At 44.9% G+C, this 24541-nt stretch overlaps 1 protein-coding gene across 4 annotated transcripts in view; it reads right to left on the bottom strand.

Annotated features, from left to right (window-relative positions):
* Positions 1–5722: 5722 nt before the first annotated feature.
* LOC119389809 (uncharacterized) overlaps positions 5723–24541 on the bottom strand; it is a 202469-nt gene continuing 183650 nt past the window's right edge. For all 4 annotated transcript variants that reach the window (XM_037657200.2, XM_037657203.2, XM_037657201.2 and 1 more), the window contains exons 12-15: positions 23382–23439; positions 20357–20571; positions 16749–16957; positions 5723–9961 (exon numbers count right to left, since the gene is read on the bottom strand). In XM_037657200.2, coding sequence (XP_037513128.1) covers positions 9772–9961; positions 16749–16957; positions 20357–20571; positions 23382–23439 — 672 coding nt within the window. In that variant the 3' untranslated portion in view covers positions 5723–9771. The remainder of the gene's footprint in view (positions 9962–16748; positions 16958–20356; positions 20572–23381; positions 23440–24541) is intronic.

Genomic DNA, 24541 nt, shown 5'->3' with positions numbered 1-24541 from the left:
AATTATTACAAGTAAGCGATGTACTTGTTTTATTCACGAAAATAAGCCAGTATAAATCTTAAAAAATGGCAGCCGTTCTACACGCAAACCCCCCCCCCCCCCCGAAAAAAATTCCTGGGTACGGCCCTGGGTGTTATATATCGAAACAATACTTATCTGCTGCTTTATGGTGAAATGCAAGAACACCCGTATACTTTGGCTTCGGCACGTGATCATAAGTGATCAAAAATTAATGTGGAGTCGATTACTACAGCGTGCCTCGTACTCGTATCGTAGCTTTGGCACGTAAAATCCCAGAATTTGATTTTTTACTTGTTCGAGTTTTAATTTTCTGACCCACCGTAGTGGCTTAGCGGCTGCAGCACTGCTAAGCACCAAGGTATACGGCTTCGATTTCGATATGGGCAAAATGCGAAAAACACCAGTGCGCCCCTCCCCCTTTCCTCAAGCTGAATGCATGCCTCATATCCATATCGCAGTCCCAGGGGTAACTGCGACCAGTTCAACGTAGAAGTGACAGCCAGTGCAATAACGGCCAACTCGATCCGAACACCACTGCTGTTCGCAGCATAGGATGAAGCTTGTGAGTATACTACGGTCGTTTATGCAGGTTTGTCGTTAGTAAGAACTACAGTAACGCCTCATTGGTCTTCTATGGCGCGACGGTTAATAGGTTCGGCATACTCAAATGACGTATTGCGAGCATTTAAATTTATTAAATAGTCAGGAATCAGACGCTTCGTCATTTGCTGTATAGCTGTTTGTCGTTGTACAGCTATAGAAGCCTTCACTTTTTAATTAAGAGGCGGCTGAATATTCACGCGCCTTTTCCGTGACCGTCGTCGCGTTCTACATTATTCAAAGGAGCGGTCGAGGCTTAAAGGATTATTCGGAGAATCAGGAATTCAAAAACTAAAAAAATAAAAGAGAAAGACGCGATGCTTTTGAAAAAGAGCTAGTGAAGCTGCCCTTTTATAAAGGACGCCGCATGGGGGCAAGGCGAGCCGACGAGTCCACGAAAACACGACGTTTAACCTTTCGAGCCGAAATATAAGAAAGGAACGAAAGAAAAGGCGATCGAAGTTCCCAAAGGCGCGCATCGCGCTGAGCCCGCGTGGTCCCGTGTGTAACGAGAAGTTCGAAGGAACAAACTATTACGTTCGGGCACGTGCTCAGATCCAAAAGACTCGACCTAATTTGGCCCTTCTTTCTCTTCTTCCCCATCCATTCCCAAATCCTCGCCATTCATCCTTTGTTCCTTCTCCCTCTTACCTCCTCATCCTATTTTCCTTTATTTAAACTACCACATTTCCACGCCTTTGGCGTACGCACGTGGACAATCCTTTACGCCCGTTTCTGCAAATTCCAGAGTACGCGTCAGCAAGGGAGCGCACTTTCACAATGTCCAGTATCGGCGGGCGAAATCCTTCGACGAAATTGAAAGGAGAGAAAGGGTAAAGGTGAAAGCATCGAGGTATCTAGATCGAGCGCAAACGAAAGAAAGAAAGAAAGAAAGAAAGAAAGAAAGAAGAAAGAAAGAAAGAAAGAAAGAAAGAAAGAAAGAAAGAAAGAAAGAAAGAAAGAAAGAAAGAAAGAAAGAAAGAAAAGCAAGCACGGTGCTAAAATACAGGTGAAAACGTCGAGGTATCTAGATCGTTCGCTAAAGAAAGAGTTACAAAAGCAAGCACGGAGCTATAAAGAAATGGCGAATAAATCCCCGGGAGCAACGTCGACCCTTGCGCACTGCTCCCAAGGATTAGTGTCCGCGGGTGCCCCCGTCCCCACCCCCTCCTCTGGGGTAATAGAGGGGAAGGGGGGGGGGGGGCCTTGCGCAAATCGTGCCGATCCGTCTTTCTCGTTTCGAACCCCCAGGAGAAACACCTGCCTCACCCTCGACCTTCGGGCGCTCTTCGAAGCGACGTCGAGTCGAGCCACTATACGTAGGCGTGTGCGCGCGGCCGTACCCTGTACTCTACACCTGCGCGTATAGCGTGCGCCGAATTTCGGTGGCGTGTGCGCTTTGACGCGGACGCGAGTGCGCTGGCGCGTCAGGAAAGCAAGGGGGCGCTGCGCGAGTGTTCTCAGATTTCGAATACTACACTACCCTGTAATGTTCATGTTCATGTGCAAAAACGGAACACAAGATAAGTCAAGATACCACAAACGCCGGCGTTTGTGGTGTCTTGAGCCAAGAAATGGTTCAATGATTTTACCACCCGCAATGTGATTTCTTTTTCCTCTTTAGGCTACGTATAATAAATGAAGATGCTCTGCACCTCCAGTTATAAACAAATCCCGTTATACCATTGTCAATAGGTAGTTCTGGATCGTTTAGCGTCTCTTTGCTTTCGCTTTTCGGTGTTTCGTTTGCAACCATCGCGATGCCTCACGCGCGGGCTCGGCTCGCACGGGCGTTTACAACGGCGAAAGCCAAGCGCGAGACGCGCGCACTCACGCATCTTTCTGACCTAACTTCTTGCATAGCTTCTGCAGCGTTTCACCTGACGTATGAAACGTAGCATAGTAATGACAAGTGCCATACCTTCCGGTGATTGTGTGCATGTACTTCGTTTATCTCTTCCCCCCTTGTCTCTGTAGTAACCCCCTCTTCCTAACGGAGGGTCGCAAATCGAATATTTCGTTTGGTCAACCTCCCTACAGTTACCTTCATTTTTTATGAACTGAGATTTTCACGGGAATGAATGTATACTAGTGCCTTTTTTTCATATCGTGTTTCACGTCATCATGGCACACGATATTTTGGGAAGTTTCGATTTTCAATACCTGCTCTAATCACGTAACCGGCCTCCCAAGCGTTTGCTTCGCCAGTCTTGCGTACCGTACCCTTCGAAGCGACTTTCTCTGCACTACGTGTCGCATTGTAGAGAAGCCAACTCCACAACCCTTTGGACGTTCTAATGCAAATCATGTTATAGGAAATTGGGAAGTAAACCAGGGTCTCAGAAGCAGTTTGACGGTCAATGCTTGGGTCTGCATAAAACAAATAACATTTTGCGAGCTAAGATTAGGGGGGAAATACCTAGCGTTGTAAATGACATACGAACAATCCAATAAAGCTACAACCAAGACGTATTTTTAAGCAGTGGTTCTCAAATGAAGGTCCACGAAGCCATTTTTCGGGGGTCTGCGAAACCCATCTTTGACAAAAAAAAAAGAAAAGCGTTTTTTGGAGGCACGTTATGTCCCGTGACAGCGGCCCCTTCCGATTTTTGGTATGCTTCTCTGCATAACAATTCTGCATTGCGGCGGATCTGACACGATTTTCCTTCTTCATGAGACGGTTGTAAAGCTTTTGCTTCAGTATTCTACGACATATGCACGCGAGCATGTTTTTTCCAGGCTTGCATATTTGAAGAGCAAACATACCTAGAAACAGGCTGAATGCGGCTGCAGACCGCACAACCTAATGACAAGCTGTCGAGATCGAATTGGCGTGGCACTTTAGTTTGACCATTCTTTGTCAGGTAGAAATAAAAGGCACCCATTTTACGCTGCATGTTGCGTTAATTTACGACCCCCCCCCCTTCTTCTCACTGCAATGGGTCCCCCATCAGTTCCATCAGTCTACAAGGTGTTTTCGAAATATCCATGGGTGAGAACCCCTGTCTTAGAACATTGATATAAAAATGTGTACTTTCAGCAAGGTTTAGACGGTACACTAACAGCACCAGGTAACATAGTGGTTACTGTTGCATTGTTGACTATTCACTGTTATGACGATGCTATAAAATATGTGCACTACTACAACCTTCCTGCCTCATTCCATTACATGCGTCACGTGCTACAATTCCCTATAGAAGACGTCGGTGCCATTTTTTTCCTTTGCAGAGAAGGAAAGGGAAGAGTTGCTGTTGTAAAATCAAAGCGGTAAGCATAGAGTTCTGTTTTACTTGAAGTCAATTAAAGCACCTTTGACACAAAAGAAATTCCAAACAAAAACGGTGAAACTGTTGAAGGCTTAATATATTGTGTGGTGTCTATTTCGAGTTGCTATTTGTATAAAAATGCTAAATGTTTTGCAAACCTTGGTGCCTGTAACAGCAATACCTGTACATATTATTTGCTACATTAACCTCGTGTTCATTAGGATGTCGTTTCCTATGTTTCCATGACATATAAATTAATACATCTTTATTGACTCATACGAAGCGTTTATTTCAGTTGCTTGTACTTCATTAAAACTTCAATTACTGTAAGCACCTTTCTTATATTTGATTATTCGTTTTATAAACATGTACTCCTGCGCCGGCCACTGCTACTGCCATAACGCATTAATTACTAAATTATAAAATTACCAATAGGAGGCCCCCATAACAGTTGTATAACTCTGACCTCCTCCTGTACAATATGATGTATAACTATGAATAAAGAAGATGAATAAGTGGTGATGGTCCTATAACAAAGTTTCACTACAGTTATTGTACAGTTACAGTAGCTAGCTACAGTAATAGTTATAGTCTCTAGCACTGCGATATAAATTCTGCAGTACAGATAATTCACATGCTGCAGAGACAACCCAGACAGAGATCTTAGGTAAAAAGTACACTAACCCACAACACCAAAATTCCGTGCGATGTAAACTGATCAATTTATTTGTGTGACTGAACATCCAAGAGCAGCACTGGGATTTGTTCTTGGGCAGTATGGTTGAGTACCACAACTTGCATACTGGCGCAACTAGGAAAGACATTAAAAAAAAAAAAAAGAGTATGTAAACGAAAATCTCAAGTGCCTGGAGTCGAGAAGTGTCCTCACAGAAGGACAGAAGATTAACTCGGACCACCTGGTGTTCTATGCACCAAGGTACACGAGTGCTCTTGTATTTCGCCTCTTATACTAATGCTGCTGCGATCGGGAACCAGACCTATGACCTCAAGCTCAGCAGCCTACTCAAAAAAAGGCTATCCCTCTGTACATACTCTGTACATACTACCTCTGTACATACTACCTTATACAAAGTACCAAGCCAGGAGCTTGCCTGTTCGTATTTTACTGGTACCTAGGTACTTGGCACAAGTGCCGACATGCCTCTCACAACAATGGCGGACGCTCGACTACCTTTCCCCTGCTTTAGTAGTAGAAAGGGCACCTTAAAATCAAGGCCATCTTGCAAGATGTGAACCCATGCCTTGTTTGGTTCTGAGCACTGGGCCAAGGATATCTACTTATTTCTAATCTTTGCAACATAGCATTGATGTGCCAGTTGGTGTGGCTTTTGATTTGTATATGCCTAGCATGTTATGTGATATACATGAGGTAAAGTTCAACAATATTATAGAGTGCATTTTTTTTTTTCGTCTGCTCTTGCTATTCATGCTGCATTTGGTGTCATCTGATTAAAATGGTGTGTCGTTGCATTGTGCAAATATTTGTTATTTTACCGATTGCTTCTCTGGTTGTTTAAGATTATGTAACTGCACCTCCCTGCTTACCTTGTACCTTCTTGCTCTTGAAGGTCTGTAAGATATTTATAAACAAAATAAACTAATAAAATAAGGAATTAAAGAACCGAGTTCCTGGTGGAAACTGGATTCACACCCAGTACCTCCAACAGTGGTTCCTGATCTCTAAACCTTATCATCCCCATCGACAGCGAGTGACAGTGGTGGTGAGTGACTGCCAAGTTTGCGTTTTTTTTTTCTTTTTTTCACTCAGGCACGGAAAATGAGTAACACAGATCAATTGACTCCGAAAGCAAGACTTGCATAATAAAATAGATGAAACATTTAATTCGTAAGGACATTAATAATCGGTGAAAATATTTACAAACACTTGGTCAAGAGAGGAAATACTGACTTATGAAGGGTTAAAAAAACACAAATGAGAAAGGTGTGGGTGGTGGGTGGGGGGGGCAAGGATACATGGCAAAAAGGGGTCAAGGGAGAATCACTTTGAAGAGAACCTAAATACAAACTCGTAAGGATCGAGAAAAGGAGGGGAGGGGGGGGGGTAAACTCCAAAATAATTTATTAAGTTGTGGTTATGCACTTCACGACTCGAAGGCCACCAAGTTGGACTCCAGTACAAGGGGGGGAGGGGGAAGGTGAGATGCGACGAGGAGGAGGAAGGAATCGGTACAAACAGCTTTTGAAGCGAGTGTCCAAAAAAAATAGAGTCCAGATTAGTCTGCGCAGTCCGCAACGGGTCGAGTCGTAAAATGCAGGAGGCAACATCGATGAAAAGCGTCCGCGCTCCCCGCATTGCCAGTGCCGGACGCATTTTTTGTCTTTAGTTCATTCCATGTAATGCCCGGGACAGGAGAACGAGAAAAAACAAGGGAAGGGACGTTTTTTTCTCTCAATGTGGTAACAGGGTACGTGCCTAAGTTATTATTTTTTTTTGCATATTTTAGAAGCCAATCGCCGATTACAAATTTAGGGTGAGCAAAGGACAACAAGTGGGGAGGCAAGAAAAATTTGTTCACTTCGCAGGAAGAGTCAAAACGAAAGAGAATCACAGTTCGAAGAAAACAGTTTTAGCAACACGGGAAGAGACGCAGCCCTTTTGGACGCAACAAGTGGTGCGTCCAGAGGAAAAAAGAAAACTCCCACGGTCAAAACAACAACAAATACGAGAGGAGACCCACAGGCTTGTCTCTCGTTCTGTGAGAGCGCAGATTCTCTTCATTTTTTTTCACCGGCTGCCGGAGTCAAGAGTGCAAGATGCCTTGAGAGATTTGTCTGAAGACTGGAATCGACGAACGAGTTTGTTCGTATGAATATATTAACTAGCTCTTACAATAACACTTTTTTTTTATATACTCATAAGCAAAGAAGAGGAAAAGACCAAAACTAGTTCTGTACGATTCCCGTCGTCTCTTCTCTCGGCCACTTGCAAGCGCTTGAACACCGGTGGTCAGCGCAAACCTCACTCTGCGGTAACAACCGTACGCAACAATGGCCAACTGCACGAAGCTGCAAAGCGAGACTCGGGACGGCGATTAAAAAAAAAAAAACCAGTGAGAAAAACATCAACAGCACGGTCTCGTACAAACATGCACACGCTCTGGAATGAAGTGTCGAAATAACTGCGTGCCGGTTCGCTCTCGACACACCTGGTATGGCTACGATATACCATGAACATACCAGGTACATAGTATCCAGAAACAAGCCAGGTCTATGGGACAGTAAATCTGGTACCGTAAACATACCAGGTATACGGTATACGTAATCGTATGTAGTTTTTGGTATACCATATATGTACCAGGTTTGCGGTGTACTGTATGCATACCAGGTTTACGGTATACCATAAATGTACCAAGTGTGTCGGTATAATGTTTATGGTATAGCACATTCAACTGTGCTGCCCAGTTTTGTCTTCAAAGTCGGCTACGTGCTTCGTACAAATCGGACCATGGCAAAAGTGTAAAACATTTTCCTGGCTGCTCACAGCGTGCAGGTCCTATGGAATACCGAGCGAAAGTGAAAGTAGAAGTCTGGTTTTCAAGGAAGTCCACGTGGGCGAAGGTTAATTCCAATTACTGTTACTTGCAGTGCACCCGTTCTGGCACTGCAAACGTGACGCGACATTTTTATGGAACACTAAAACGTGTTCCCTGAAGGGGTTAACCATTGCTGTAGCAATGTTAATAATTAATGAAAATGACTTCTACGCATTCATTTTCTGCAAAGGCAGAAGCCGAACAAAACTGCACGCGCGCGACTGCATTGCAAGAAAGCAACGCTAGTTACATTAACTCTTTCGAGAGTCTGAAAAGAAGTGCTGCGCGAAGCGCGTTCCCCGTTTCCCCAACTGGAAGTAAGGTATGGGCACCTTGTATAGATAGGTGCAGCGGTAGCACACTTCCCGACATTTGCAATCGCGCGTGGATGACGGAGCGAGTGTGGTGATCGAAATCTTTCGACCTGGGGCTTACAGCTTACACACGTCTCACCTAGCGTTGGAACGTTTCGAAAGCATTCCAAGCGATCTGCACACGGTGAGTACTCAGCCACAAGGAAAGGCGCTTCTCGGCAAACAGCAGAAAGACGTCGAGGAGCAGAGGTTGGCAGCCGACGGCTCAACGGGCTAGGAGGCGCCGCGGAAAAAGCGCGCATCCTGATAGAAGTTGGTGAAAAGGAAGAACGCCCGACCGAGAGCATCGGCGGTCTTCAGTTTGTAAAGAAGAAAAAAACACATTCACGCACACCCCAAAGTCCACAAAAGAGGCTGACAGACACGGCGTTTAAATTAGCGCATCCGTCTCCTTCCAGCGACACTGGAAAGAAAGCAGCCTTACAAAAATAACGAGAGTATTTGTGTGTCGCCCAGGACAGAGTCGGGCAGACGCGAGGAGAAAATCTGAACGCTCTCCCTTCTCGCATGGCCGCCTAACTCGACAGTAGTACTAGTCCCACAAAAGTGCGAGGCAATATTATCTATAGTACAAAGTGATTTTTTGTTGTTGCTGCTAGCTTCCTGCATTTTTTAAAGCTTTTCCAAAGCAGCAAGCCGCAGGTTTTGGCAGTACTTGCTGACTTTTTCTCTCTCTCTCTCAACATTCTCACCGTATGTCGCAGGGGGGTAGGGATGAGGGGGCAAGGAGTTAACTTGCGCATCTGCTACACATTTTTTTTTCTTTGGTATGTCACTGCTAGCGCCATGGCGTTTGCCGTCGTGAGATCCATACCACAGCGTGCGAAAACAAAACTCAAGCGGTTTCGTTTCTGCCAAGAGGGGGAAAGGGAACAAGCAGAGGGAGGAAACTAAAATCTGCAGCAAGACAAGAAAGATGCGGTCCCTCTTGCTGTGCCTTAAGAGGGGAGGTTGCGATAAAGAGGCGAGCGCTATTTATCTATCTCTCCCTCTTTTCAGCAGGCGAGTTGTAGAAGCGCAAAAAAAAAACAAAAAAAAAGAGGAGAGAAGGGTTTCGGGAAATATGAGTGAGAGACTCTTATCCCCGAGAAGTGCTACCACCGGTGGGGGGGAATCTCATTGACCCATTTGCGTGTAGGTGGCTGCGTATGTATGCATGCGTGATGAAAGCGGTTTCCACCGCACCACGACGGGATGCTCACAGGCAACGGTGCCGCGGAGGACTGCACGACGCGCGCGCGTCTTTTTTTTTTTCTTTTTCTCCCCCCGTTTTCCGCACTAGTCAAACAATCACACCAGTCACTCGCAACGGTATAGTCACAGCATCCACACCAACATACTGGCACAACATTTCAAGTGTCCGCAGAAGGGTCAGTCGTGCCGTAGAGTTCCTCTGCGCACTACGTTTGCAGTCGTCTTCAACGCGCAAGCTTAGAAAAGTTTGCTCCTGCAGGAATTAGAGCTCCTCCTGGAAATGTCTTTTTTTTTTGGCACGCTGGACGTTGTGCACCATTGCCTTCTTTGCAGCCTCTTGCCTCAAGCAGTTTTTTTTGTAAAGAACACACTTGGATCAACGTCGGTAATGGGCTGGCTCATGGCCATGCAAAAGAGGCATCGTGGCTTGAAGGCTTTCATAGGTAAGAAGATGGCAGCGTAGCAGCTTCACTCCCAGTAAGACTTCTCAATAGCTGCGTGGTTGGTCGTTAGGGGAGTGCGTCAAAGCTTCCTAAAGAGTCGGCGCGACTTGCCGACGCTTGATGAAACACGAGGACATGGGAGCGATTTCTCTTTCCCCACCGTCTTCTGCGGTTCTCTGTGCTTTTGCGATGAACAGAAAGGCTTGTGGTCCTTGTGTGCAAAAAAGACGGCACTGCACTTGCCGTCAAGACAACGGCGTAAGGCTTGTCCACCTTGGGTTACTAAGCCAAGATTGTCCTATTTGGGTTTGTGAATGTATCGCAGCACGAGGTATCCCAGTGCGCGGAAGAAGACGAGGAAGCTGATGAGTACCAGGGTGTTGGCCCAGATGGGGAGCGGCGTCCCGTGGTCACCTATGATGTCCTCGACGGGAATGACGCTACCCCCGGTGTTGCACGCCGTGAAGTGGGAATTTCGCGACAGGCACCTGCGGAGCAAAAATGGAGCACTGTGTTCATGCCAAGGCTAATCACAATCTCGATCCACAGCAAATACAGCCTACATGAGCAAGGAGAATATTTCTGGAAAAAGGAGTTTACAGCTACAGTTCAAGTTAAACTGACTTAAAGGGATACAAGAAAAATCGGATAAAATGACTAAAACATCGAAATTATACTCTGAAGACATGATTGTTCCGATAAACAAAGTTTATTTCACATATTTTTGAACAGTGGGCTGTATTTTTGGAGGACTGTTAGCGTGCAACAACTGCACTCCAGCGCAAGCCATGACGTCATATCCACCATGGCTGATGCAGGGTGCACGTGTTCCTGTATCCTGCTACTTCCCTTTCTCTACCTCTCATTTACATCACACTCTTCCCCTTCCACAAAGGCACTGAGACGTGCCCCTTCTTTAGGGGCTTCATCCCACCCGGCAGCATTGTTCACTGCCGGTGCAGTTTGTAGTGGTTCTAAGAACAGTAGGGGTGAGGGGTGCGCTGAGCAGGTTCAGAGACGCGGGCGATGTCTGGCATTGTTGGCATGCCCGTTTCGAGTACACAAAATGTCGCCAAACGTCACCTCCTCCAGTTCATGGCGCGGCCGCTAGACACGACTGTTTGTGAAATTCGTTATTTTGTGGGTAGTTTCGGTGCGAAATGAAGGCTATGTCACTGATTTCAGCACCAAATCTTTCAATCTGGCTGGAAATCTCAGTGGCAAAAATTTTGTTCAGTATCCCTTTAACGGATGGAAAGACTGTTGTCCTCTTTCACTTAGGGCACTTCGCTTACACACTTGCACCATAGGCTACTTTGGCATTATGCTTCTGTAGGAAAACTAGACGTGTCTGAGTAACAGGTTAGTGGCATGAATCCATAACAGCAGCAATAGCCAGTACCTAAAAAAGTCACCACAATCTCACACATGCATAGGGCAAATAAGATGTCAATTTGCTCAATCATTCATTCACCCATGAGTCAGCTTTTACTTTGAAGGGACCTTTTCATTTATCTGTGTCGGACACTCTCATTGTTCCATGATGTTACGTCGAGCACGCTGCCTCCCGGTACTGAAGTGTGTTCACAGGTGTACAACCTCTTTGATGTCAATTCCGCAAATGCACTTAGCGTCAGGACAAGGTGACACTAATGCTTGCATCACTATGTTCACACGAAATGTTTTGGAAGCTTATTACGGGTACACGCTGAAGTGAACTTCATCGAAAACAACAGTTTTAGAGTGTGGACCTGTTGTCTCACCCTATACATGTGCTGGCTTGTTTTTGTGGGGGCTCTGCTCTGCTCCAAAACTAAGCCATGAAACCGTATTCAAATTGTGATGTTTACCAGAATTACGCTCTCCCAGTTCATTTCAGTTCATTTCAATTCATTTTAACTCCAGAGGAAATATGAAATCAATTTGGATCATCCTTGGTTCAAGCAGAGTCCTTCAGTGCTTTTCTGGTCATGAAACTCCTCCGTAACGCTATGGGGTGAGCTTGCTATGTTGCCGCAGATGCCGCGCGGCAGTGCTAGGAGTGCGCGGAGGGCATTGAGGAAAGCTTTGCTGCATAGTTGGGGGCCCGAGGAATCCAGCGGCATATCGGCGTTCACTTTTCCTTGTTTTTCTAAGTTTGTGCGACTAATGACTGTGAGAAATGTGTGCGAGGACACGGATGGTGTATGCGAGTGACGATGCCGAAGACTTGCTGTGTACCGAGTTGTTGCTCCAGCTAGAGAGGCACGAGCGAAAAGGTGTAGTTGTTTAATTTGCCGAGGGTCGGCGATGAGAGGGATGAATGGAAACGTGCAATACCGCGACAGGAAGCTGGCGGATTTACCTTCAATTCTGGACACGTTACAGTGCGAGAAACATTTTGATGCCACCGATGTTACTCGGACTTCATAGTGAATGGAGAAAATGTGTCTGCAACGTGAGAGGGCAAAGTTGTGGGCCGGCACTGTTTCTGTTCTGTTCTGTTCTAACTGTTTTGCAGCTAACTAGTTTTTAGGTTCTTTCCAGCTTACTAAGTGCTTTGCATTGTTTCTTTGTTTGCTGTTGTTAGAAAAGCGGTTTTTTAAAATTTTTATTGACTGAATATCAGCTAAGCAAATTTTTAAAAAATTTTACATTGTACTTCAGAGTTTGCTTTGCTTTTTGCAACAGTTTTCTCCCTTCATGTACTGGCCTTGCAGAGAGCTTTCCTACGCTAGAAAAATGTCGCTCATAGCTTTGTTTTTTTAGGTATTTTTCCCCAAAAAGTTTTTCTATTTTTCTCTTTCAATCGTAGCATTCTTACTTTGTTTATTGTAAATTAGTGGCTCGACAGTGTGATGTTCTCAAACATATGTATTGAAATAAGCAATTATAGCGAAGTATGGACACAGTGGGCATTAGTGTATCCTCAGCTTGGCACGTTTTGGGGTATTTTGTAGAGCTGTGCGAATAGCAAAATTTTGGGTGCGAAGCGAATTCGAATAATAAAGATTGAGTGCGAATCGAATCGAATAATTTCGAATAATTTTCGAATATTTCTCAAACATTTTTCGAATAATTCGAAGTGAAATTACAGAAAAAGTTGCAGAGAATCCCTAAGTATGTTCTTGTGAGATAACAACATGAAAGTGTTCCTTTTCGCTAGGTTGATGAAGCGCTGGTGGGGTCGTATTTCATAGTTGTCTTTCTTATCAAGAGTGAGGCAATGTAGAGGCCGAATTGTATTTATGTACATGATTTGGTGCAACCAAAGTGTTGCCGACAACACTTTACACGTGATAGGCAGAGATGCCATTTCCTCAGCCTCTCCTCCTCTTTCAACTGCTGTGGAAGGCCAACTGATGTGGCGGACAAGGGTGTGCTCCCTTCAAGTTTGGAGTTCCAAATCTGCCAAGTAGACGTCGATATATAAGAACATCTGAAATTTTGGATGCTAAAAAGCTTCGGCGTCCGATTTTTCGAGCTTCCTGCCCAAATTTCAGGTCCAAAACAGCATTAACTGAGCCCCCAACTCTTCCACATCTTTCATCTCCATGTTGGAACAAGCGTTTTCTTGAGTTAATACATTTGCGACCATAGCGGAGCTTGAAAGGCAGCTTTGCCGCAATACGGGGATGTGATGAGGTGAAGCATATTGAAAATCTAGGGACCACTTCCAAACGGACGTTCACTGTGTCTTAGTAAAGTTTGACCGTAACAGAGCTTAAAATGCAGCTTTTCCGCAATACCGGGGTGTGATGGAGTGAAGCATATTGAAAATCAAGGAACCACTTCCAATCGGACGTTGACTCTCTCTTGACTAAGTTCGACCGTAACGGAGCTTGAAAGGCAGCTTTGCCGCAATACGGGGGTGTGATGAGGTGAAGCATATTGAAAATCTAGGGACCATTTCCAACCGGACTTTGTCTCTTGGCTAAGTTCGACCGTAACGGAGCTTGAAAGGCAGCTTTGCCGCAATAAGAGAGTGTAATGAGGTGAAGCATATTAAAAATCTGAAGGGGTCACTTTCAACTGGACGTTGACTGCATTTGTCTTTGGGAAGTTCGAATAGTTCGAATAGTAAAATTTCAGTGCGAATCGAATCGAATAACAAACACTATTCGAAAAATATTCGAAATTTCGAATATTCGCACACCCCTAGTATTTTGCCCTGTGTTAAGTTTTTCATGTTCTGAATAAATCGAAAGCGTAACAGAGCTCTGCTTGTGAACACGTGTTTATTTTCTCTAGATTAGAGGAACACTGTTTCATTTTAGTTAGTCAAGTCTCCCCTGTGCAGTCTTCATTAAGAAAATCGTTGCATTATGTGGTGCAGATGTAGCCCGCCTAAGCAGTCAAAGTAACGCATGTTGTGATTTGTGAAGGTGCCACCAGCACGAAGATTGGAGATACCTGAGTGCCCTTGCGATGCTGCACAATGTAAAGTGCGACACACTTTCGCTCGTGCAATGTCCACGAAACATGAAGTCATCAAAGTCGCTCGCAAAAAAATGGACAAAACGTGGTTACGAACTCGGAGTTTAAGAGTAGGTTAGATCATAGAGATCAGTGGGTATTCACACGGCACATAGACATTACCTTGCGAAAGCTTCAACACTGCCGATGTCAAGTGTTGCCGAAGCTCTGTGAGCTAGGCTGCAGTGGAGTGAAGTTAGTTTTCATAAAATGTAAACACAGGAATGCAGAGCTTTTCTTTTTTGTAATGTGGCTGTGTCAAACTCTCGCGGCCTAGACGGCCTGGTTGTAAATGGCTCGATCGGCACTGGCTCAACTCCCGCTGCGAGACTTCAATTTGTGAGTTGGTGGTTTGTAAGGCTTGTGCAGTGTCGCAAGTCTATGTTAATATTCCGTGCCAGAATAAATACTCTTGTGCTCCACTGCTTGAGGTAAGGAAACTCGCTGGGACAACATATACAGCTAATACAGTGGAACCTCGTTAATGCGTACCTGTCGGGAACGTCGCATAACTACGCACTAAACGGTAGTACGCATTAACCACCAAGTAAAAATTTGCATCTCCTCGAGTACGCCATCGCCGCCAGCAAAGAAATACATACAATGCCACAGCAAATATTGCCTAAAGTACCCACTGCAAAGCCTTTTCTTTCTTTTTGCCAAACTGGAGAAAAGATTCTGGTACTCTCGCACGACCGTCCGATGGTGCCGATATAGCGCGGTGGCGACGCCAAGGAGCATTTCGGCACTATTACAGGGTCCGGTATACGCAGTGACCGACGTAGCGACAGTACGGACAGTGTCGGCTTTCCGCGATATATGTGTGTGCGTCTATACCGCGATCTGCTACTAAACGAAAACTGACACAGTTCCAGTGAAACGCTGTACGGCTGCGTGGAGCCGATCGTCTCCTGGCTAGTTGCGTGCAGCGTGTCGCCTTCTCGGCTCACGCCGTCACTGCCGGGCCGCCGGGCCGCTTGCTGTGCCGCACGCGCGCATTTGTCGTGGGAGTGTTTTTCGTACCCACTTCGCTCCAGACCGTGCACAGATGCGGCGATGAGCACAGATGAGCTTGTTCGGTTAACGCGGCGATGACGAACTTCCTGCAAGCGATGCGCACTCCGCGACGCTCTAGCGGTCCTGGCAGCGGACGGAAGCGCGTTTGGGTGGTCGCCCAATAAAAGCGTGCAGTATGGTTAGAACAGCGCTACGCTTGTTGAACAGCTGAACAGTACGCGTGCCTTTAGCGTGATAGCATCTATGCAGAGAGGTTTCTCGTCCCCCACGACTAGCAACGCTCAACTCCGCAACAGCGAGCTGCTTTCGTTTCTACAAAGCGGCGCGCGCTTGAAGACGGCCGCGCACAACGAAGCGGCAGCGATCGGCGGCCCAGCGCGTTCAGGTTGTCGCCTAATAAAAGCGTGCAGTAGGCTTAAAAAGTAGCGCTGCGCCGCACGTGTGCCCGAGTAGATAGCTGGAGATACTTATTGTGATAAGGTTGTCGGCGATAAGTCATGCTGGCGTGTTCGTCGGTGGCCGCTGCCTCACCCTCGTTCTTTCCCGATGCTTACCCGCAAATGCGTCGCCGCAATCGCGCGGAAGTCGGAATCAGTGATCGACCGATCTACGTACTTCTCAAAAAGGCGGAAAACCTTTGGCGGCACATTGTGGCGTCGGGAAGTTCAGCGGCGCAGTAAAATTTTATGGCACAAAACGTTATCGCGGTACGCAGGGTACGCACTAACCGGTAGGCGTAGGGCGAAGCACTACAGCTTAAGCGGTCAGCGAATGCATTAGGCTCTATGAGACTCGGTCGGGGATTCGTCGCAACTACGTTTTAACCGTTAGTACGCTTAAAGCGGCTACGTATTAACGAGGTTTGACTGTATTGCTGCGTCGGCACGACTGGATCCCTCGTAGCCTTGATATCTTAAAGAAAGTAAGTTTTTTACACGCATATGCAACAACCCCATTGCATGTCAGGTGAAGTAGGAGTGGTAGTTGAATTATTGTGGTTTGGTGCAAGATAAACCATTGCCTTGAACCGGCACAGCATTCAGCCGGGTGCAGCGCGCGCGCCCGAATGCCCCTGCGTTGACCACAGCGACCCTAGAGGCAGCCTTTGTCCCTGCACGAAACTGCGGGCAGAGTTTCGTGACCAGAAAAGCATTGAAGGACTCTGGTTCAAGTGAACCAGAGTTCCAAGTTCCAGAGTTCCTTGCCGCAAGAACACCCAACATGCGTTCATCCAAAACATCTCTTCACTATGAGAAGCCCTAGAGCTACAGCACAGGCTCCAAGTCCAGATCTTCAATATTATTCATGCTGTGCTTTATCAATCCAGCAACTAGAGAAAAGAAAACACCTAAATTCTAAGGCCTTCAAATGCCATAATGGCCATTATGCTACACTTGGCATCGTCTGTTGGCCTAATATTTAAAACAAAATTGGTCCCTCAATCGACTCTCCTTTAATTTGCCAGAAAGCCACATACATTGCATAATGTGATGCAGCATGTTTGCAAAACAACTACAGTAGACTCTCGTTAAATGGAACCTAAAGGGACCAGGAAAATGTGTTCCATTTAACAGGAGTTTCGTTTACTGAGAGAGGAGCAGGGGCGCAGAATCCAAATACGAAAGCAATCATATAAGGGCAGTTGCTCCATTTAAGCAGCAGTTCCATTTAAGAGATTTCCGTTTATTGAGAGTCTACTATATTTCATTACTTAATTTGCACTGACACCAAAAACGATAAATGACCACAATATAAGTACCTCAAGTAAGCGATAAACAAACAAGAATCTAGATGGCCACCAACCTGACGTCCGGTCCATTGCTGAACTCGACTATGTGCATGTTCTGGAAGGCGTAGTGCACCATAGAGAAGTACTGCAGCCACCGTAGCCAGTGCGGCAGGGAAGAGGCGTAGTAGCCCCCGAAGAGCATTGTGGAGAGGGAGTACAGTGCCGACACTGTCACAGACACTTGGAGGTCGGTGCAGGTGGCGCCGATGAAGAGCCCAACACTCTGGAAACAGCAGAAGAGGAGGGGGAAAAAAGTGAATGAGTAAATCCTAAGGTAGCGTATAGGTTCATGTAAGGGCTACACCAATGTAAAGGTCACACCCGTGTAAGGGCAACACCCGTGTAAGGGTAACAACCGTGTAAGGGTCACACACCCAACTTGGCAGTCCGGTATATGGAAGAAAAGAAGTCCGACTGAACAAGGCTGAGGAACAAATTTCGAGTGATATATCATAAGTAATGACGTATCTCCCAACCAACAATTCAAACTAATTCTGAAGACCTTGACAGTGACAGGTATCTCCAATGTCATGCATGGCACGAAAGATGGTTATGCGTGAATGTCCGGGCGAACTGGACATATGAAGGAGGGGCAGTGATAGCAAAAACGTCGTAGCCACTAAGCTATGTACTACAGCAGACAAGCACAGAAGAAATGCCGTTGTACAGCACTAAACAAAATAGAACCAAGTCACACAGAATACTTAGGAACCCAGAGATTTGATGGCCAGCTGTTACAGCTCTCCGAATTCTCATAATTTCACGACAGTGTCAACTGACATGACAGTCAGCCATGGCCACGAATTGCCCCTGCAAGATGAGCCAGGGTAAGCGCATATGTGCATAGCAGTCTCTTGTGAATGGCTATTTCACTGAGTTTTACATATATAACAGCGAAGCTGTGTACCTCTTGTTGGTCGGAAAATTTTGTGGCATAAACGCAAGGTTAAAGGGCCCCTAAACCACCAGCAGATGCTCGCACTCGCGCACTGCTCTGCTAGCAGATGCGCACACTCCTTGCGTTTTCACCTCGGATGCTGAGGAAGGCCATTTGGAGAGGTGGACAGACGAGCCGATAAACGCGTTCGCTGTAGACTTGTGCACAACTGCAACGCCACGGCCATACTCAGGAATATTTTTCGGGGGGTGTTTGTGTGTAGAACGGCTAACTTTGCCAACTACTGGTCGCTGTGAAGGCGTGCAAGTACTTAGTATCACCTGAAAAGTTAAAGCATGAAAAAATTTCGGGGGGTGTCAGAACCCCCTCAACCCCCCTTAGTTACAGCCCTGTGCAACGCCACAACTAAATTTCAACCTCTGTGTGGTTTAGGGGCTCTTTAACAATTGAAGGCAAACGGCATATCTTTCTTAGCAATCAGGCATGCATAGAGCACAGTATTCGTTTCAATAAAGAAAACCACAAAACAAGCATCAAAACCACATGATGGATGGATGGATAAGGCACCTGTGAACAATGGGAACACCCTCCCACGTGTTCCCGGTAAAGATTAGGTTGCAGTTGCTTTGCACTTCACACGAGGGCTTTGAATGACGTCAAATGGCCCTTCCTTCTCCCTGCGCGTTTCCCACTTTCATATATAAAAGGCAGACCCGTCAAGCAACTGATTGAGGACTGCCATGGGTAGACCATGAAAATTAAAGACAGAAGAACAGCATGAACACAATGCTTGACGAAAGGAACAAATTTGTAGTGCTGAAAATGGTCGCGCAACCAATCACGGTCTACCACAGCGACCAGAAAGCGATTATCACCACCATTACTCTAAAGGAATAATAAAACATATCCCCCCACCAGCATGTATGGTGTTTGATACAGCTTTGCCGAACATTCACGTTCGCAGGGTGAAATGGCGGCCAATATTTTCTAAAATATGGCCCGTGCAGTTTTAGTGTATTGATCAGGGCTCCCATGAGACTAGATAGGTGTCTTTCTGGACCCTCTCTCTCTATAGACCCTTTTCATAATCCGCAAGTGCGCTTCTCTGCGCTACATATTTGAACAACTAATGGCGGCATCTCTCTTCCTTAGAGTGGAGACGAGGTCCTAGTCGCACGTGCTGAGGCTTGTCTATTATGCGTATTTATGTCAAGAGAGCCGAGTCTACATTTTCCACGTCATAGCGTAAGCAAAATGCGCGTGAACACGCTGTTCGCAGTAAGTGACTAGCCGCCATTAGTTGGGCAAACTGCATGGCAGGAAAGCTAGCTTTACAATTATGAAAAGGGTCTATTGTCCTTTCTCATTCCCTCATTGCAGGGTATAGCTAACCAAGCGTTTTTCTAGTCAACCTTCTGTCCTTGTTTTCTCCTCCTCCTCCTCCTTCTGAAAAGCTGTAGACCTCGGTGGGCTAGCATGTATATTTCTCTTTTAAAGTTACTCAACGCACAAAGGACCTTGCAGAAAATCCGTACGAGTGCAATGTATTGGCAAGACTTATTAATCACTGCAGTAGAGAACGTAGCATGAACAATCTAGTGTGCTCGATGGGAACGGCAAGGAAGTGAGAATGCATGCGGCAATGTGACATTGATAGTTAAGTGCCCACGGCCACAAGGGACTGAGAAGTGCATGTTTTCTACAAGGAAAATAAAAAAGAAAGTTGATGATCGTGCCGTTTTACACTGACACCAAACACAGCACACTAAAATGTTCGACTCTATGCAGTGACCACGATGCATTTCCTTGAACCAGACGAGGTGCACTTTTTCAATTGCACATCACCAAAGAGAATGTGTAGTCGCAATTTATTCATAAAATTGGTAACCGAGCACTGCAGCCAAACACGACATCAAATGAAATACACACATTGCAAACCACTTTTGTGTTACACTGTAATCTCAAATTATGATCACAAATAGCCAATTTTTTCTTTATGTCAACCCCTCGCCAACATGTTTCAATTCCTCCATCACAAATTAACTCCCTCCTGCTTGTGCTGCCCAACACGCTGTGTACATGCTGCTGTCTAACAGAGTGTGGAAAGCACCAAGACGAAACTGGCTCGTCCATGGTGGTGCCTGAAAAGGCAAAGCCTCGTCGATGAGCCAAGCTCGTATTCGGCTGTTTTTACAGGAAACGCATGTACAAGTCCAGCTCATCTATGACATGGAAGGGTTTAACGCAAAATCTGAATGCAACGGTTTTGTGTGAATCACCATGGCTTGTTAATGAACACGAAGAAAATGACACTAAAGAACGGGACGATGACGAGAGTAGACAAGCGTGGCACTCTCTTCTTGTTGCTGTGTCTTTTTTAGCACCATTTTCTTCCAGCACGACTCCACATGCCATTCATCTTTTAATTGGTGCAGCGCTTACAAAGACAAGGACAAACTTCAAGAAATACACAGGAGTACACTGCCTCGCAAGTATAGTTGTGAGACAGTGCAGATGCATCTGTTCAGTTCAGTCTGTTCAAACAGTCAGTTCAACTGTCAGTTCAACTGTCAGTTAATAAACTCTCAGTTCATGTGCAAGTTCAGTTCCCATGTTAGTTAAACTGTCAGTTCACATGTCAGTTAAATTTCAGCTCACTTATGTTCAATACACGACTGTTGCTCTTTAGTTTGCATGAGGATAGCTGCTTCGTGTGAGCCTCACCTGCGAGACTACAGTGCTTAGGACGAGGAAACCCCATAAGCTGAGGAACGTCTGTGCACTGTGAAAGCCCAGCATGGGGTAGGCAATGAGGTGGAATGCAGACGGCAGTGTCAGTGTCAGGGGTAGCTCCCCTATCATCTTGGCCAGGTAGTAGGCCGACAGGCGGTAGGCACCCGACGCCCGTTCCTTGTTGATTACCTCACGCTCGGGTGGAACTGAAAAGAGCACGAGGCAAGAACTTCTGTGGGCATCATGGGGAACACAGCGGCAACGCAAACTAAGATGACCTGATAGGCAAAGACTTGTTTAACGTCACATCTTAGCTGAATAACAAATGTGACCTAGAAGATGTTTCCTAAATATTGCATTTTCCAGTATACTTAGACATCCCCGCTCATAATACAACTCGTACCTCAAACTGAAGCCCCTGAAAAATAGAGATACCAGCACATTTACGCATCTAAGCATTCTTTCAGCATTCGGCTAAATGAAACTTGAATGAATGAGCATGCCCCACCAGCTGCCTGCCTAACAGTCTTTAGCATTTAAGAAGAGAACTTCAGCACAAATGAAGACGGTCCACAAAAACTAGAAAGACAAGCACAAGTAAGTGCCAGTGCTTGTCTTTCTAGTCTTTGTGGTCCGTCTTCATTTGCACTGAAGCTCTCTTCTTAAATGCTATGTACCAACTAGTCCCAACAAAAGTTTTACTAACAGTCTTTAGATTTGCCCTCGTGAAATTTTCTGGATCAAAGCATCAGGCTGGACTAGTTAGCAGGTAAACAGTGCTAATGTTAACATTACTGTCCACTGTTTTCCCTCTGCTGTTATTTTGAAGATGCAAAATTCTGCCTGCCAGTTCTGTATGAAAGGAGCGGTTGCTTTTGCTCTTAAGTTCACGCATTGCATCCGATGCTTCCTAAATTAAATAATAGAATGCCTCCATGCATCAGGTGATCATATCCTACGTTTCTAGAAAAGCCAGAACTACACTGAGAACAATGCCTGTACAAAAAAAGTGTACTCTGAACTGGCTGTTTCCTCTGTTAAAATGCACAATCTGTAGATGCTTTAGGATGACATCACGACTCAAGGCTTGCTAGCCTTAACATTATTTTGTAGATGTTCGCTTGGTGAGCCCAAGCTGAGGCTGGTTTTAGTTAGAGTCACTGTATATGCTACCTTTAGGTAGCAGAGTAGCGCATAGGTCCGGCTAGCAACCACAGCTATGCGGTGAAGTCGCACTCCATTTTTGCAGGCGACATGCCTACCGCGTCGCCGATAAACATGTCTGGCGTGTCGAAGGCCGGCGATAAACATTGGCTGTCGATGACTAGAGTTAATTGAGTGAGCTGCAGCGGCGGCGTCGAGAAATACAAAAATTGGCCCGAGCGTCAGCTTCTCCGCAATGCATGGTTGCTAGCGGCGTTGGAAAACAGATGCGCAACTCTGCTACCTAAAGGTAGCATATACAGTAACTCTAGTTTTAGTAATACATGGCACAAGGTTTCAGCTGCTGTACGTAGCATCAAATACAATGTGTTCTGTGCATTCAGCCAAGTACTTCGAAAACCACTTTCAAGTATGCAGTCAGTATCGGTGCAAAAATGTTCTTTTAGTTGCTTGCGACACTGATCAGACACCAATAGATCGAACATGTTGGCATTTGTGGTGCATGGTGATGTTTCCTTTCATTGCCACATGGCGTCCCCACCAGCCCTGCTGCTTCTGATTACGTTATTTCTAGCACACATCTGTTCTTGTGGTATCGATCTGCCCACCCTGCTAAAGCTTTCGAACGAAGTGTCGCCAGGCGTTCTCGCAAAGAAAGCTGTGGGGAGTAGGGATGAAACAGAGCCGAGAAACACAATGGGCGAAACTATAAGCTCGCAATTCAATGAGATCGATTACGAGTTCAGCAGCTTTTGTGTTGTTCTTTGTTTTCCACTAACTATTCCAGTCTTTCATCCTGTCATTTTCATGATGCAAGTGTATATAGACTCTCTGAGCTACCAAACCTATCTCCTTTGAGCACTAGTACGTATAAGTTTATGGGGGCATGAGGTCGGAGAAAACTGCAAAACTAAAAGCTGTAAAGAGCTAAAGGCCTCATTTATGTGTAAAATTCCACACGTAAATCGGGCCTTGTCATAGGACATGAGACAAGCTTGAGACTGCGAACTAAAGGCATAAATTTGTACACCTATCACACAAAAAAAAAAAAATTCTGTTTTTGAGCTTGTAAGAGCAAAAAGAAGCTACCACCTCAGAAACCATTGGTACTCGATTATAGTATGAAAAATACCAATATGATTTATATCTACATATAAAGGTTCCGAATAAACTTTGCATATTATGGAAGATGTAACGGTAGTGTCAATAAACAGCCCATAGTTTACTTTAACTTTCAGTTCACATACACGTCGATCATTGCTGTTTTAAAGTTTGAACTTGTACAAATGCACTGGTGTTATTTGCTAGTGTATGTCTTCTACATATACACTTGCCGTTTCAGAAAGTGGACCAAACGTTAAATGTTGGCACTGTATCTATGTACTATTCCTTCTCATATTGCGTTCTTTTACATGCTAAAAGGGTTACTATGGATAACAAACATGCCAATGCACTCCAGCAATGTACATTAGTCATGTTCTGTCAAGTTACAGAACATGACTGTAACCCCCTTTTGCAATACGTAGCGTACCTTCGAATCATTTGATCTGAACGTAGCAATGACTAAACTTTTCATATAGCCTACCCTGTAAGCATATGATGCAAACTTTTCACGTGTTAGCAATTCACGTCACACACAAATGCACAAGCAGCAAACGGTCATGCAGGAACTCGGAGGGGTGCAAACCACACGAACAAACAAATAGGAAACAAACAAAAGCGTAAACAAACAAAGGCTTCGCAAGCTGAACAAAAACAAAAGCAGGTTTTTTTTGTTGCAGCCACATATATGGAATCCTTTGGTGTTGGGTAGGTAGGGAGCAGGGGAGAGGAAGGTAAAAAATATTCTTACAAGATATGAGTGCGCCAAACAATGCAAACAGCATCCAGTATGTTGTGCTGAAGAAGATCTGCAAAATAAAGAAATTGTTAGAGAGGTACTAGGTTCTCTTCTGTGTAGCATGATGACCACTAATAAAGGTGATAATAAACAAAACAATGGCTACTACAATAACCCTATAACAGCTTTTTAAAGACTAATTACAGCGCAGCATTTTTAACGCTGCAAAATTTTCAATGAACAGTACTACCAAGAATGACACATCTAACAAAAATTTTGTATTTTCTTTTTTAAAATAATTTATGCATGTTCTAAAGATCACTTCCTCATAACTGTAGTACAGCTATGAGCAGATTCAAGATTCAACGCTTAGGGGGCTGTGCTAAGAACCTCGCTTGTTTTGTTCTTGGATCATGGTGTTTTTGTTTAACAGATTCACAATGAACCAAGTTCAATTACAACTTTGACAAGGTGTTTGCTACCGTGTATCTTTTTCTCAAAACTAATACATATATGCAAACAAGGTTCTAGTAAATATGCAAAGTACGCAAGTGGTGAACACATAAAATAAACTGACTGTAAAAGCTTTTGTTCATGGTATAGCTAAACATGTTTGGCATATAACCTGAAGCAGTGTAAGCTTTGCCATATTAACCTCAATTTTATTGCCACTTAAAACTTTGAAGTGTTGTGGTGGTAAAACTTCCGAAAGATACTTAAAATAGTAAAGACGCCTTTCTTGATATGTTATTATTAAGAGATGAGGGAGATGTAATGGTAAGGTACACATTTAATTGCACACCAATTCGAGAAGATGTTGTGCTGTTGGTTGGAAGAAATGCAAGGAGACATTAATGAACACTTGTTAAAGAAAAACAAAACAGCTAGAGACACTGCATAGAAAGCAGTACAACTACTCATTAGAACTGCTTTTATTTGCACTGATGGAAAAGGAATAGGTTGTATGAAAATTAGTACAGCCGAAGGCTTACTAATGTAATAAGAATAAAAATAATATTACTGACAGACCAGACCCGACCCTGCCCCAACCGACCTGACCCGACCCGACTGAATGACCGACTAGGTTAGTAGTTTACGACAATGTACACAGCATGACGTCTCATATTTTGGCACTTTTACAAATTTCGGGTGTTTTTCTCCGAAAACAAAGA

The sequence above is a fragment of the Rhipicephalus sanguineus genome, chromosome 4 (assembly GCF_013339695.2).
Source record: "Rhipicephalus sanguineus isolate Rsan-2018 chromosome 4, BIME_Rsan_1.4, whole genome shotgun sequence".
Taxonomy (NCBI): Eukaryota; Metazoa; Arthropoda; class Arachnida; order Ixodida; family Ixodidae; genus Rhipicephalus; species Rhipicephalus sanguineus.
Note: the sequence above shows the minus strand (reverse complement) of the source record. Positions and strands in the feature narration are given on the sequence as shown.